The sequence below is a fragment of the Moschus berezovskii genome, chromosome 27 (genome assembly GCF_049115385.1).
Source record: "Moschus berezovskii isolate FMDL1 chromosome 27, NW_MosBer_1.0, whole genome shotgun sequence".
Taxonomy (NCBI): Eukaryota; Metazoa; Chordata; class Mammalia; order Artiodactyla; family Moschidae; genus Moschus; species Moschus berezovskii.
In genome coordinates, this window is record NC_142486.1 from 41,078,927 (window position 1) to 41,094,791 (window position 15,865).

A 15,865-nucleotide genomic window follows, 5' to 3' on the forward strand; every position below is an offset into this window, starting at 1 on the left:
CAGTATTCCCACCACGGCTGGCCCACACGTGTGATGGTCACAACTCTGGACGCCCCACCATCCCTGTGAGCACCTCGCCCCTGACCTGGGGGCTTGCTCGCAGGAGGACGCCTAGAGCCTGGGGTGTGGTCAGGCAGCAGGTACTGCTCCCTGAGGACCGCTTGCCGCCCTCCTGCGGTTTCTCGGTTCTACCCGCAGATTCCAGGTTCTCAGGGACCCCGAACCTCCCTGGAGGTGGTCTGGTGGACACAGAAAGTCAGTGTGTTTGGGGCCCTCGTGCACCTCTGTCTGCACAGCAGCTGAAATGTGGTCACTGAGTCTGTGGACCTGGGTTTAAATCCCCCCTCGGCCCCTCGCTGGTTCCACGCGTGGGTGTGAGGGCACCTCCCCCATGAGGGGCTCCATTAACTGCTCTGGCCTGAAAGGCTGGGGCCGCCCGCGCTGCCTTTGCATGGGCACTCTCCACGGAGCCACTGCCAACAGAGTGCAGCCCCTCACCAGCGACACAGCCTCCACGGGGGCGACATGCTCCTCTCAGGGGGGCTGCTGTTGTGCAGGTGAAGCTGAGCGGGAAGACGGGCCACCGGGCAGACATCGCACTGATCGACGGCAGCCTGCTCGTGACCGCCATTGGGGAGACGGCGCTCAGGTGAGAACCGTCCCCATGGGGTTGGAGGGAGACATCTGTTCCCAGCACTCTTGTGAGTCGGTTCCTCACTGGAGCCTGATGTACACAGAGACCAGCACGCGAATGATGGCCAGTTGTCACCAGCTGGACATGTCTGTGTAACCAGCCCCGAGGTGGATGAGCAGGACAGTCAGAGCCCCAACGCCTGCCCCATGGTGTCCTGCCGTCCCCTGCCTTTCTGACCCTGCCCCCTGTGTATGTGGAAACCCATGTCGCGGCCTCTTGATCCATTGCTTCAAGTCCACGTGACATAGGAGTCTCCAGGGCTCGGGTGCTCGGAGCTTCTGTGCTCTCCTCCTGACCTGGTGTACCATAGGGGCCCTCTGCATTGGCAACATCTCCCTCTGGTCATGAGCAAGGCCTAATGCACAACGTGATGATGAGAAACTTTTTTTTTGCAGAGTCCAAAGGGCTGTGTCTTTTTCCTGATTTTTAAAGTTTAATCTGCGAGTTGAACAAGACCCTCAGAGCTGAGGGAAACACACTAACGCAGGACCCTCACGGGCTTTCCTGCTTGCTTTGTAGATTCTGGGATTTAGAACGAGGGGAGAACTACGTCCTGAGTCCAGAGGAGAAGTTTGGTTTTGAAAAAGGAGAGAATATAAATTGCGTTTCTTACTGTAAAGTTAAAGGTGAGACTTCTGGCATCAGGGGCTATTCTCAAAACCAGCCACTCAAGGATGGTCAGCCCAGAGCAAGAGAGAGACGGGCGCTGTGTTTGCCCAGGAGATGGTCAGGAATGTGACCATCCGGCTGCATTATGGTTGTCTGTTCCTCCCGAACCCTCGGGAGAGAGCGTGAGGAACATTACGTGTGTGTGTTAATATATATGTGCATGGATGTGTGTGTGTATACACATACGTGTGCACCCGTGTGCGCACACACAGTGGAATAGGAGATTCATGGGAGCAGCACCTCTGTGCCCACCAAGTGCCAAGTCCTGTGTGGCTCCTCACACACACACACACACACACACACACACACACACACACTCTTACGCATGCGTACACACACTGTCGCCACAGCAGTGAGCTCCTACAAAGGGGATCAGCTGGGTAAGTGGCTGCAGAGTTACTGGGCAGGCTGATATGTCTGAGAGGGTGGTCAGAGGAAGGCACCTGTGCCAATTTATCCCTTTCTGGCTCAGCTAAGGTGAGCTCTCTTTTTACCTGTAGGTCTTCTGGCAGCAGGTACCAACAAGGGGCGAGTAGCCATGTGGAGAAAAGTGCCAGGCCTCCTGAACAGCCATGGGGTGGAGGGCAAAGACCAGTGGACCCTTCAGACCCCCACTGAGCTGGAAGGAAACATCACGCAGATAAAGGTACACCCAATGGGGTGCTGGGGGCCCTTGCTTTCTGCACAAATGGAGGCAGTAATTGGCTCTGAACCTATTTTTGTCAGTTGTTCAACTTAAGATTAAAAAATAGCAACAATAAAATATTTATGAAGGCCTGTTGGGTCAGAAGTCATATCAGTGGTTGTGGGTCTGTGGTAGTCTATGTTTATCTATTTTGCTTATTTACCCGTCCTTTTATCTCTACCATCATCTGTTTTTTCACTTATGTTTTTTTGGCCATGCCCCTCGGCTTGTGAGATCTTGTCTCCCCGACCAGGGGTTGAAGCCCGGCCCTGGCAGTGAGAGTGCCAAGTCCTCACCACTGGGCTGTGGGGAACACCTGCCCCAGCCGCCTCCTGATGCTCCAGACCTCCACCGCTCTTCGGGCACTGCTCTCTTGCCCACGCTCTGTTTTAGATAGAGCTGCTTCTGTTGGGAGCTTGCCACTCCAAGAGCCTGCCCATGGGGACAGCGCTTTGGGCACTGGAGCCTCTGGTCTGGAACTGCCTCCCTGTGAGAAGCAAGCTGGGACGAAGGCCTGGTCCGTGTGGTCAGGCTCCGCTCCCAAGGCAGAGCCTCCCCCCATACCCACCTGGATCTGGCCTGTGTGCGGAGCTGAGCAGCGAGAGATGCTGGCGGCCACCCCTCCCCAGGCATTTTGGCCAAACCTGCCCGCCAGGCTCACCTGCCACAGACTCTACTCGTCTCTCTAAACTCAGTAGATTTTCTTCAGTCCTTCTTTCTCCATTTAACTCTGTGCCTGATTCCGAGAGAAATGGGCAGTTGTGTTCTCACAGTTCTCACCAGTTACACCTGCCGTGTCCTCGGGGCTCCTCGCCTGCCGTCCTGGGCCTGGCCTCTCAGCTCCGCTCTGTGTGATACAGGCATGCAGCACACAGCATCTTAGCTCCCTGACCAGGGGAGGGCAGCGTCCTGCCCACTGGACCCCCAGGGAACTCCCTGAACTTTTTAAGATGTTTAATTAATCAGAAAATGAAACTTACGTGGTAAATGGGGATATCTTAGAACAATTTTGGAGAAGGAAATGGCAACCCACCCCAGTATTCTTGGCTGGAAAATCCCATGGACGGAGGAGCCTGGTAGGCTACAGTCCATGGGGTTACAAAGAGTCGGACACAACTGACCGACTTCACTTTCACTTTAGAGCAATTCTAGCAATTTCTTTTAGATCCTCCAGTGTTAGTCATTCAATCGTATCTGACTCTTTGCAACCCATGGACTGTAGCCCACAAGGCTTCTCTGTCCATGGGGGTTCTCCAGGCAAGAATACTGGAGTGGCTTGCTATTTCCTACTCCAGGGGATCTTCCCAGCCCAGGGATTGAACCTGTGTCTCCTGCATCTCCTGCTTTGGCAGGCAGATTCTTTACCACTGAGCTACCTGGGAAGCCGGGTAGTTCACTGATAGAGTATAAACTCGCTTTCCGCTTATAAAACACAGATGCTCCTAAGTTTGCATCAGTAAACTAAGCTCTAGAAGATGCTCAGCCAGTCAGAACAGACACGAACTAGAACCAGCACATAAGTTTATATGCTTGATCTCAACTCTGGGTATTGAGATCCAGTATTTTTAAGCTTTTCTGAAAATTACACATTTTACACTTATAAGTTTTTAAAGTCATGTTTTTAAACAAGAGGGCATCCCTGATAGCTCAGTTGGTAAAGAATCCGCCTGCAATGCAGGAGACCCTGTTTCGATTCCTGGGTTGGGAATATCTGCTGGAGAAGGGAAAGGCTACCCACTCCAGTATTCTGGCCTAGAGAATTCCATGGACTGTATAGTCCATGGGGTCGTAAAGAGTCGGACACGACTGAGCAACTTTCACTTTACTTCACTTTAAATAATGAAAAGAAGCAGTGCTTGGAGACTGTTTATAAATCTTCACACCTGTGACATTGCCCTGACTGCACATCTCCTTTCTGTTCACACCTCGGTGGTATCTCTCCTCGTGGAAACCAAGTGGGGCTCCAGGAAGAGCCTTCTGGCCGTGAACAGCATCAGCTCCGTGCTCATCCTCCACGAGCAGGCCATGTCGTCCCATTTCCACCAGCATGTGGCCGCCGTGCAGGTCTCCCCGAGCCTCCTCAGCGTGTCCTTCCTGTCCACGGGGGTGACCCACAGCCTGCGCACAGACATGCATGTCAGCGGAGTGTTCGCCACCAAGGTCACTGCCAGGGTGATCTGTGGGCTGCGGGCAGGGTCACTCATGTAGACAGAAGCCCTGGCCAGTTGTTAGGGTCACCGGGAACGGTGAGGCCCGGATGACTGGTTGCTTTTTCATTTCCGTGGCTCTTCATAGGATGCTGTTGCCGTCTGGAATGGAAAACAGGTGGTGATCTTTGAGCCATCTGGAGCCACGTTACGCAGTGCAGGTGGGAGTCTTTTCAGCCCCCAGAGGGTCTTGTGTCTGATGCGGGTGGGGGTGCTGGTTTCTGAGGGGCCGGCAGAGGGCAGGTCCTGGGCCACCGGGAGACCCCGCACCTGTTCTCGTGCCCAGACTAGAGCTCATGGCCTCCAGAGTCCCATGTATGATGAGCTTCAGCTTGAACAGTGGTGCTGTCACAGAGGCTGTGCTGTGGGAAGCCCCAGCTGCTCACCGGGAGGGAGGAGGCGAGGCCATCAGTGAGTGGTGAGGGTGGGTGCCTAGCACTGGGCGCCCCATCAGGCCGTCACTGGCAGCCATGGCCCTGGGCAGTCCCTATATCTTGGAGCCTCACTTTCCAAGATGAAGAAAACACACCTTTCACAAGGCTGTTGTGGGGCCAAGGAACAGTAGGGAACACACGTGAGAACATTCTTGATGATACCACAGCTCTGCCCTTTCTCCCCATCTTTATAGCCTGAGGCTCTTCTTTATCACCTTAGTTATAGAAGATATTTTCTGCTAGATTCCAGTCTTTCTCATCAGTCACCCTATAAAGAGTTCTAGTTTTAGTGTGAGAATGCTTCCGAAACTCTAAGGAGCTCTGACAAGATTAGCTGCTGGTGTCATGACCTCTCTCTGTCATTTTAGGGTCCTTCCTGTGTGAGTCTCCAGTGTTAGCCATGCATGAAGAAAACGTTTATACGGTGGAGCCAAACAGAGTCCAAGTTCGAACCTGGCAGGTAAATGGCTGCTCTACCGTGAGTGGCCTGTGATGTTAAAGACAACTAGAGCAGAGTTTAAATGCCACCTCTAAATGAAGCCAGAGCCTGCTCAGTGACTTCACCCAGACACATCAGATCCCCTCACTGGGGGTCTGGTTATAAAAATGGATTCTCACATAGCTGTTCCATCGACAGCTCTTGTGACTTCAGAAATCAGGAGGTAAGGCAGTGGCCCTTTGCCGTGAAAAAGACTACCTGGCTTGTCCCTGAGTGCATGGATTCTGAACTGGGAGGAAGGTGTGTTGCTTACTGTGTGCCTAGAGGACTGAGGGGCCGGCAGTTTGGGCCACATCCCTAGACCTTTTCCTGCACGTGTCTGAGGGTGGGAGCCATGCATACCTCCAGGACCACAGCCTCTAGCACACCATTCTGTTCTCTGCAGGAGGTGCAGTAGGGGAGCCCCTGCCTGCCCGCATCCTGTGTACACTTGCTTCATCCCTGGGGATGACACGGAGTATTAGTTTCCTGAATCAGCCATAACCAATGACCACAAACTGAATGGCTTAAAACAATAGAAATTTATTTTCCTCACCACCGTTCAGGAGGCTAGAAGTCCAAAATCTGGGTATGGGCAAGGCTGCTCCTTCTGAGGCTCTGGGGGAAGAGTTCATCCCATGCCACCTCCAGCTGCTGGCGTTGCCGGCGTTCCTTGCATTCAGTAGCCTGTAGCCAGGTCTCTGCCTCCATCTTTACATGGCCTTCTCCCTGTGTCTGAGAAGGACGCTTGTCCCTGGATTTAGGGTCCGCCCTAATCTAGAGTTGTCTCTATTTGAGAGCCTTAGTTATATCTTCAAAGACCCTTCTTCCAAATCATGTCATGTTTACATCCAAGTGGGTGTATCTTTCAGGGGAGACCGTTTACCCCACACGTTCAGCAGTATTCTGCATCACAGTTGAGGACACTTGCTGTGCTCCTGGTTTAGCTCTCGGTGTGTGACCACTGTGTCCAGCTCTGAGTTCTTTCCTGAGGTCTGTCCTATGCTTATACGTCACAGGCTTACACCTCCCCTTCTCCATTCAGTAACTCTGGAAGGAGCTTCTCTGCAGTTCTAGTCTCTAGCAGGAGGGTCAGACGGTAAGGAGCACAGTAAAGTATGGAGGGAGTTGGAAAGTATTACAGGGGGAGACGTTGGAATAGAGACCTGACAAGTGGGGAAGGTGGCTGCAGTCCTATGAGCCTCCTGGGGGAACTGCAGGGAGGGATCTGGGCCTCGAGAGATGCCTGGCCAGGTTCAGGTCAGAGGGGACATGGAGAGGCTGGAGGGAAGGGGCTCGCATACCACTGATAGTGGTGAAGGGGCATCAGGTTGTGGACATAAAGTTGAGGTAGGGAGGAGCCCTGCTAACAACAGATGAGGGAGCAGCTGGGTTATTAGAGGGATGAAGTCCAGAGCTAGACGGTGGAGGCATGCAGGAGAAAAGGAGAGGCCTGCTGAGAATGGGTGAAAGGCACACTGGGAGAGAATGAAAGACATTGAGAAAGGGGTGAAAGGCATGCTGGGAAATCAGCAAAAGGCATACTGGGAAAGGAGTAAGAGGCATACTGGGAGAAAACGAAAAGCATATTGGGAAAGGAGTGAAAGGCATATGGGGAGAGAGCGAAAGGCCTGCTGGGAAGGGGTGAAAGGCATGTCAGGAAAGAGGTGAAAGGCATGCTGGCAGAAAATGAAAAGCACACTGGGAAAAGGGCAAAATGTTGCTGGTAGGGGTGAAAGGCACGCTAGGAAGGTGAGTAAGAGGCATACTGGGACAGAATGAAAGGCATATTGGGAAAGGAGAGAAAGACATACAGGAAGAGAATGAAAGGTCCACTGGGAAGGCAACAAAAGGCATACTGAAAAAGGAGTGAAAACCATGCTGGGAGAGAATGAAAGGCATGCGGGGAGAGATCCAAAGCTGTATTATGAAAGGCCTATGGGGAAGCAGCAAAAGTCATACTGGGAGAAAACAGAAAGGCCTTCAGGGAAGGGGTGAAAACTTACTGGGAAAAGGGCGAAAGGTTGCTGGTAGGGTGAAATGCATGCTGGGAAAGTGGTGAAAAGCATTCTGGGAAGGGACAAAATGCATTCTGGGAAAAGAGAACAGCATGCTGGGAAGAGGTGAAAGTCAAGCTGGAAATCATGGCGGTAACTTAGGAGCATCCGACCATAGACAGAGTTTAACCTTTTTAAATTTTTATCAGAAGGAATATATGTCAGGGACTTCCCTGTTGGTCCAGTGGTTAAAACTTGGCCTTCCAATGCAGGGGGTATATATTTGAACCCTGGTGAGGGAGCTAAGCTCCCACACGCCTCATGGCCAAAAAAAAATAAAAAACAAAATATGAAACAGAAGCAAGATTGTAATAAATTCAATAAAGACTCCCTGAGTCTCTGTTCCTGGTATGAGGAGCCCACTAAGTTCTGTGGGAAACCCCACCCCCCGGCCACTGTGCTCCCAGCCCAGTGCCAAGCCAAGCAGACACTCATTGGGCATTGGTTGAATGTGAAACCATTTACCTCAGACTGGGACTTGAACCCACATGCTGGGACTCAAACCGGCCAACACCCACAGTCTTCCCACTGGGGTCACAGGCCTAGTTTCAGGATCTGATAAAACTCAGGTTCATGATGTGTCATTGCAGAAATAATTCAGTGAGAGACAATGTAATAGGTAAGAAGTGGGTTTATTCAGAGAGAAACACACTCCACAGGCAGTGTGGGCCATCACAGAGGGCAAGTGCAGAGACCTTGAAATATTGTGTGGTTAGCTTTTATGGGCTGGGTAGTTCATAAGCTCATGAGTGGGAGGATTATTCCAGCTATTTGGGGGAAGGGGTGGAGATTTCTAGGAATAGGGCCACCACCCACTTTTGGTCTTTTGACTTTTGGTGTCTTGGAACTGTCATAGTGCCTTTGGGTGGTCATTTAGCTTGCTGATTGAGGATCGAAGTCTAGGGGAAGCTGACTTGTCTGCCACTTTGAAAGTGAAAGTGTTATTCGCTCAGTCATGTCCGACTCTTTGCAATATTATGGACTGTAGGCTGCCAGGCTCCTCTGTTCATGGAGTTCTCCAGGCAAGAATACTGGAGTGAGTTGCCATTCCCTTCTCCAGGGGATCTTCCTGATCCATGGATCGAACCCAGGTCTCCCGATTTGGAGGCAGATTCTTACCGTCTGAACCACAGGGAAGTGGAGTCTGCCACCTTGGACCCATTTGATTCTAATTGGTTTATGTTGTGTCCTGGGGTTATGTCATTCTTTTGTAAGTTGTGCCCTGCCCCCTTCCCTCCTGTTTCAAATTGAGCCAGGGACCCATCTCAGCTCCAAGGAGAGGGGTCAATCCATGCATAAGACACTCAAAGGCGTAAGCTCTGCTCAGGCCTGACTCTGGTCACTCTTTCCAAAATAACAATAGTGGGATGTGTTGTAAGAACAACATTTTAAAACATAAATGATTTTAAGTCACCTGTGGCTCAGAACCCTCCAGAGCCTTCCAGCTTCATGTAGAACAAAATCTGACTCTTCCCTTGGCCTGCACTGATGCCCAACGTGGTATCTGCTCACTGCCCGCCTCAGGGCCCGCCTTCCTTCCTGCCACCCGGCTCCTCCTCCCTCTGGAAGGCCAGTGAAGCTCTCGAATGGCTGGCTTCTTCCCCCAAGGCTCACTTCAACTTGCCCCCAAGACAAGACCTATTCTTAGGCATTTACCAGCATATGATGGACACACAGGAAAGTAGGCATGTTGTGCCTGTGGCTCGTGAGTTTTCACAGATGGACATACCTGGGATGTGATCACCACCCCTTCCACTCACGGCCTCCCCCAGAAGTGACCACTAGCCACAGAGTCAGCTTCACTGGGGCATTAACATAAGACCTCGTGGGCAGCATCTCCTGCATCAACCCGAGCGGATGGAATTCCACATGCTGCCACCTAGATAGTTTTCTTTTAGCATCCCTCCCATCACCTGTCTGCACGATCTCAGGCTGAGTCACGTGTGTACCTGCTTGTTGACCTGGCTGCTCTGTACCTCCCCCCTGACCGGAAGCACCAGGGATTTCCCGATGACAGGGCCTGTCCTCCTGCGTGGGGTGAGACTCCAGCAAGGGGTGGGGCCTGTGACCGAAGCCCGCCTGAGGTCCCTGTCCCCTCTTTTTTCCTTAGGGGACTGTGAAGCAGCTCCTGCCATTCTCCGAGTCAGAGGGGAACCCGTGCTTCTTGGACATCTGTGGAACTTTCCTGGTTGTAGGGACGGACTTGGCTCACTTTAAAAGCTTTGATCTTTCCCGAAGGTACAGTTTTTGTCCAAACAAAAGTATTTTAAGTGAGTTGGGAAACAGTGCGATGGGTAGAAGACAGACGGGGGCAGCAGCCTGTTTTTGTTCTCGTTTCAATGTTAATGTGCACTTTCCTGTTGGAAATGCCTGATGTCTTGGTTTAAAGTCTTAATCTTTGCACGAAGTGGGGAGCAGCTTCACTGTGTAGTAGACACGTGACTCCGTGCACATGCCGAAATCCACAGACAGCTCACGGTGAGGGTTAGTGTCTGCAAATGAAAACAGCCTTTCAGTTCAGGGGGGCCCAGGGTGGAAGGCAGACAAGGCAGGACAACCCCCGTTGGTGAGCGTGTGGAATTGCCTCCCTCTGCCCCAGGAGCTGCCCAGGTTCCCCTGGGCCTGAGCGGGACCCCGAAACTAACAGCTGAGGGGCCACACACAGCAGGCACTCTGCTGATAAAGTCCATTCCCACGGGTGCAGGGAGGCATCCAGGCTGGTCGTGAGCAGCTGAGTGTCAGTGTGGGGACTGGCAGGGAGCCAGCTTCTCACCTGAGGGGTGGTTTCCAAGTCATCGGGAGGAGGCTGAGTGACCCCTGAGTGAATGCATCCAAGGTGGAGACCTGAGTCTGGAGCCAGGTGTGGCTTCGTGTCCATGCAGGTGGATGCAGGTGTGAGGACACGCACCGGTCAGTGCACACGGCCTGGTCTCTCCGCCGCCGGGATCTGGGCACAGCGACACCCCAGGAACCATAAGCGCACCCCATGCCCAGATCTGGGTCCAAGTCCTCCTGCTGGAAAGGGAGCGGGCTCCTCAGAGATTGATGCTGGAATGGATTCTGGGCCTAGGCAGGAAATACACGAGTTGAGCCTGGAGCCCAAGACTCTGTCCCAGCCCAGAGGAACCCAGGGAGACGAGATGGTTAGATGTCATGTGAGGCCTGGATGGGGGTCCAGGGCAGAACGAGAACACTAGGGGGAAAGTAAGAAAATGTGAATAAAGTAAAGAAAGTCATGGTGAGCTACCTCTACAAGCCAGTTTTGTTTCTGGAGGCATCAAAGTAGACACAGCTAAACAGGGGACTAGTGTAATAAATTTGAATTTGTCCACACAGTGAAAAACCACGTGGCTGTAATGAAGCATGGGCAGAGCCCATGGCCGTGCTGTGGGGACGGCGTGGCATCTGTAATCAGTTGCTCCTGTCTGTGATGGGAACTAGATAGTGCTCCTGTCTATTCAAAAAAACAGAACTTTAAAACCTCAGTCACACAAATAGCAGACTGTTACACTGTGCTCCTGAAACTCAGATAATGTGTGTGTCAATTATATCTCCACCAAAAAATGTAAAAGTGAAAACTCGCCCTGTTTTCTGAGCCCAGCCCATTTCCCGGGTCTCGCATTTCATGAAGTGAGAGCTGCTGGGCCCAGGTTCCAGGCCCAAGGGGAAGGGCTCACCTGCCATCCCAGTGGGGCCACTGAGACTGCATCCCTCCCTGCAGAGAGGCCAAGGTGCACTGCGGCTGCAAGAGCCTGGCCGAGCTGGTCCCGGGCGTGGGGGGCCTGACCTCACTCAGGTGCAATGCCAGCGGCAGCAAGATCAGTCTCCTCCTCAGCAAGGTGGGTCCCCACGTGCGCTGCCCCACCTGCCTCCCCCCACAGCCCTGGCGCCCCCTCTGCCCCCCGGGGCTCCCTCCACCTCCCCACCTTCCTTCACTTCACTCCCCGTGTCAGCAGAAGCAGTGGTTCTTGCAGAGACCCTCACCTCTTCCCTCTGCCTCTTTCCGTCATCAGACTAAGGTCTCTGGGCAGCAAGGTGACCAGTGTGGGAGGGCCTGGAGCCTCTTGCTTTGAGAGTGGGTGTGAAGGAGCCAGGTGGCGGGGGCGTTGGCTCTAGAGGAGCTGGTGCCTTCCCGCCATCAGTGTCAGTCCGTGTGCTCCCCTGCCGTTCACTCACCCACTCCCTCACCCCTTCACTCATTCGTTCACCCACTCACTGATTCACCGATTCAGTCACTCTCTCATTCACTCATTCACTCAAGAGTGGGTTGTTCGCTGCCATGTGTGTCCCATGCACTTTGCTTGGTACCGTAAACACAAACTGATGTGTTAGATGGGGGACTCGACCCCACCCCTGTGGATGAGTAGACTCAAGTAAAGTTTTACAACCCTGGTGAGAGTTGGGAGGAGAGAAGCAAAGCTGGAGGGCAGCGGTAGGCCCAGCCACTATGGGGGATCAGCTGAAATTCAGTGGACATAAGCCGATGTTGGAATTACGTGGTCTGGAAATTCACTTGCCGGGACCTCGGGCACCTCTCCCAAACGCGTAGAACATCAGTAGGCGGACACACTGAGCTCCGGCTCTCTCTTCCTAGGCTGACAATAGCCCCGATTCCAAAATCTGCTTCTACGACGTGGATATGGACACCGTGACCATCCTTGACCTCAAGACGGGACAGATAGATCAGAGAGAGACCTTGTCCATTAGTGGGCAGGAGACAAAGAAGTAAGACTGTGGTTTGGGAGGACTTTGTTGAAAAAAGATGTTAAAAATGATGCTCAGTTACTTGTTGGCTTCAAGGCAGTTTGTTGCTAACTTTTCTTCATACTTGGAAGAGCTCAGTGATCATGAGCAGTGGGGACTAGAGGTGAAACAGAAGCCTGCTCCCTGGGCCATCTCAGGGATTTGAGTCTAATCTGTCTCCTTGGTTCTGAGGTTCTGGAGTCATGGGCCAGGGACTTGAGCTTCCGAAAGGGCTACAACAGGAGTGCCTACGGGCAGCCCCAGGTCTCGGGGTGCAGAGGGCCATCAGTGTCCCTGCCGGTCTTTCTTCAGGGCCTTGGTGTACCGTGCGTGCGGGTCTCTTTCTCTTTCAGGAGCCAGGCCCTGGAGGATGAGAGGCTGACAAACCTCGTGCCCATGAGCCTCTTCTGGGATCAGAGCGAGCCCCGGCTGTTCGTGTGCGAAGCCGTGCGCGAGGTGCCTGGTGCCCCGCCACAGCCCATGGACAGGAGCACGCCAGCTGAGGCCAGTGAGGGCCCCTCGCTCCCCGCGCGGTCGCCAGTGTGTTTGGACAGCGGGCAGGGCGGGCTCTGTCTTCCCAATGTGGTCCCTGGGGAAGTCGTAGGGAACAGGTTCCAGGGAGCCAGTCTCCACCCCCAGGACATCGGGGGACACCTCTCCCCTCTGGGTCGACATCGAGAGCCGCCCTGCTCTGTCACGTGCCGTTTTCTCGGGGATCGGAGCCTCCCTTGATCTGGGCACGTCCTTCCCCTCAGTCGCTCCTCAGTCGCTCCTCAGTCAGTGGGCCCCCAGCCGTCTCACCACCCCACTCCCCTCTCTGCAGGGCCTCCCTCCCCAGCACCCCAACACCAGTGACTCTGAGCCCCATCCCATCATTGGGCCCAGACTCCACCGCTTTCCACTGTCCTGTTTTGCAGGACACCCAGTGATCCCGGAGAAAGCCCTCTTGACCCCCTTGTGTGCACCTCTCTTGACCTCCCTTGTTTCACAGGGGTCGTGCGTAGGGTCGTTGGCAGGGAGAGAGTGGGGTTATATGAGAGCCAGCCTGTCGGCTGCTCTACATGTTTTATGTAAACTCTGTGTTTTATGTAAACTTCCTGGCAATGTCAGTGGGGTCAGACAAGGAAAGTTGCTGTCGAACTGAAACAGGACGCGTCCCTCCGCAGGCAGACGTGTTGCTCCTGTCCTTCTTCGTCTCGGAAGAGCACGGCTTCCTGTTGCAGGACAGCTTCCCCCGGCCCCCTGCCTTCCAGGCTCTCCTGGGGCTCCAGGTGCCCCACTACTACTTCACGAGAAAGGTGGGCCCTGCGGGCGCGGCATGTCCTTGGGCCCTCCTCTTCCCGGGGGCTCTTGTTGCACAAGCAAACCATGTGCCCTGAGCTGTCCCCTGAGATCCCAGCAGATCCAAGGTCGCCGTCCATGTGGGGAAGGTCGAGGGTGAGCAGGTGGGCAGCAGCTCCACTGAAGGATATCCCTCCTGGCTCCCCCAAAAGCACTGGGCCCTTCCACCTTCCTGTCTTTTTTTTTTTTTTAAAGTCTAGCTGCTTTTTTAGAAGTTCCTATTCCTATATTTGCTCAGTCGTGTCTGCCTCTTTTCTCCAGGCCAGAATACTGGGTCTCCCGCATTGCAGGCGACTGTTTATCAGCTGAGTCACCAGGGAAGCTCAGTCAGTAAACAATCTGCATGCAATGCAGGAGACCAGGGTTCGATTCCTGGGTGGGGAAGATCCCCTGAAGAAGGAAATGGGAACCCACTCCAGTATTCTGTCCTGGAGAATTCCATGCACAGAGGAGCCTCGCAGGCTGCAGGCCATGGGGTCGCAAGAGTTGGACATGACTTATCGACTGAACTGCCATTCCTGTATTCACTGTAGGAAACTCAGGAACTGCAAATGAGGAAATAGAAACCAGAGATGATGCAAATCTCCGTGGTTGCAGCCCCCAGAGGTGCTGCTGGGGGCAGCTAGGGAGAGGTTTTGTCTGTAGCCTGCATGTGTGCGTCACACACACCATCCCTTCCTCCAGGGGATCGACCCAGGGATCAAAGCCTGGCCTCCTGCATTGCAGGCAGACTCTTTACCAGTTGAGCCAGCAGGGATGCCCCATTACATACTCGTGTGTGTTTACATTTCTGATCAAACGGGGTCATTGTTGGCACTTGCCCCAACCATTTTGGATGAGTTATTTGCCATCCCCGGGACATGGTCTCTGCATCCCCACGGTCCCGCCCAGGCCTAAAATCAGCATCCTTAGCCCTGAGGTCAGTGCTGATCAGGGGTGGGCGCGTCTGTGGTGGGCGACAGAGCTTCTCGCCCAGCTGAAACGTCGGCTGAGCCACCTGTTCTCAGCTGGGTGCCCATAGCCCCTGCACTGAGGGACCTGTGCAGGCTGCAGCCCATTGCTCTGCCTTGGTCCTGTGGACCTGGGGTGCTGCCTGAGCTGCCCCCCTGAGCTCTGCTGCGTCACCCCCCAGCTCTGTGCTTCCTGCTACTTCTTCACTTGTTTCTTCACTGTCCTGTCAGAAGAACTGAACTGTGCAGGCTTTTTCTTGGATTTTTTTTTTGGCTTTTAGTGTAAGGTGACTTAAAATCAGGCCTCAACATGAGCTCTGTGTTTTCTGTGTCATGGGCTCTGTGTTTTCTGTGTTAGCAAGTGTCCCTCTTATAGCCAGAGGTGGGAATGGACCAGGAGGCAGTGGTGCTGGCGTGGTTTTAGCACCTGGTGCACGGGCACATGGTCAGACGTGACAGGAAAAGCTCTTTCTAGGAAGTTTACAGACAGCTGAGGGATGGGGTTTTCACATGTTCATGGCTGTAGAGCCGCTGATGTCACTGCCTCAGCCTCAGGTCCCTGCATGCCAATGCCTGCATCACCCACAGTCTGAAGCTGGAGCCCCGTGCTCTGGTCCCTTCAAGGGCTTGCAGACCTGTGATGTTTTTGCTAAGAGCATTGCTGAATGTGGGGTCTGTGCAGAGAGTCCCCCAGGGAGAGGCCCGGGGGGCACACTGGCTTCATGGGGACCCACAGATAAACTGTGCCTTTTGTCATCCAGCCAGGAGAAGCTAATCTGGAGGACCAGCTGGACTCCGGGTCCCAGTGCATCCCCCAGGCAGTGGGCAGGAGGCCCCTGCGGGACTTTGTGGGGCTGGAGGACTGCGACAAGCCCACACGGGATGCCATGCTCAACTTCAGCTTTTTCCTGGCCATCGGGGACATGGATGAGGCCTTCAGGTCCATCAAGCTCATCAAGAGGTGAGGGGCTGCTCGCGGGGGGTGGGGGAGTGGTCACCGTCGCTGAGTCTTCTTGGTGTGTGTGGTGTCTCACGGGTTCAAGGAGATGCTGGTGGAAACCGGGACACAAATGGCATCCAGCCGGCCTCATGGTGCTCAGAGCCTCGGGGGCTGCGATTCAGTTGTTTGGATTTATTTTAGTGTCTGGACACTTCATAGTCGAAAATTCTACAGTCATTAGTTATTTACAGTACCTGTTTCTCTGGGAATAATTGCACCACCCAGAAAAGGTTTTGATAGTAAACCCTTAAAATGGCACACAAAATGCGATTAAAATCGCTGCAAGAGAAGTTGTCCATCAAGGGCTGTGTAAAAGCGACTTTCTCTCTGTTCCTGGAGGAGCTTCTCAAGAGCATCTGACAATTTAATCACAAAGGGTAGAAAAACTGTTGGAGAATAGAAGTCAGGTGGAAGGAGAGGACAGGAGTTAAGCACCGCCCCCCTCCTGTCTGCAGAGATGGGTCTGTAACCGGGTCAGACCCTGGTCATCATGGCCTAGAGCAGAGGTGCTTTTCCCCACATCCCCTGGGCAGGTGAGAGGCCCTTGGTCGGGGAGTGCAGAGTGACTGGTAGCACTTGCCGTTTGATGGAAGCTCCACCACAGATC

The 15,865-nt window shown here is 53.6% G+C and overlaps 1 protein-coding gene across 5 annotated transcripts in view; it reads left to right on the plus strand.

Moving 5' to 3' along the window:
• The window catches only part of IFT140 (intraflagellar transport 140), a 54,821-nt gene that overhangs the window by 13,586 nt on the left and 25,370 nt on the right, over positions 1 to 15,865 (plus strand). For all 5 annotated transcript variants that reach the window (XM_088833201.1, XM_088833199.1, XM_088833198.1 and 2 more), the window contains exons 8-19: positions 558 to 649; positions 1,214 to 1,320; positions 1,864 to 2,009; positions 4,005 to 4,208; positions 4,344 to 4,416; positions 5,058 to 5,149; positions 9,335 to 9,462; positions 10,946 to 11,063; positions 11,819 to 11,949; positions 12,321 to 12,475; positions 13,138 to 13,265; positions 15,020 to 15,219. In XM_088833201.1, the coding sequence (XP_088689327.1) occupies positions 558 to 649; positions 1,214 to 1,320; positions 1,864 to 2,009; positions 4,005 to 4,208; positions 4,344 to 4,416; positions 5,058 to 5,149; positions 9,335 to 9,462; positions 10,946 to 11,063; positions 11,819 to 11,949; positions 12,321 to 12,475; positions 13,138 to 13,265; positions 15,020 to 15,219 (1,574 nt within the window). The remainder of the gene's footprint in view (positions 1 to 557; positions 650 to 1,213; positions 1,321 to 1,863; positions 2,010 to 4,004; positions 4,209 to 4,343; positions 4,417 to 5,057; positions 5,150 to 9,334; positions 9,463 to 10,945; positions 11,064 to 11,818; positions 11,950 to 12,320; positions 12,476 to 13,137; positions 13,266 to 15,019; positions 15,220 to 15,865) is intronic.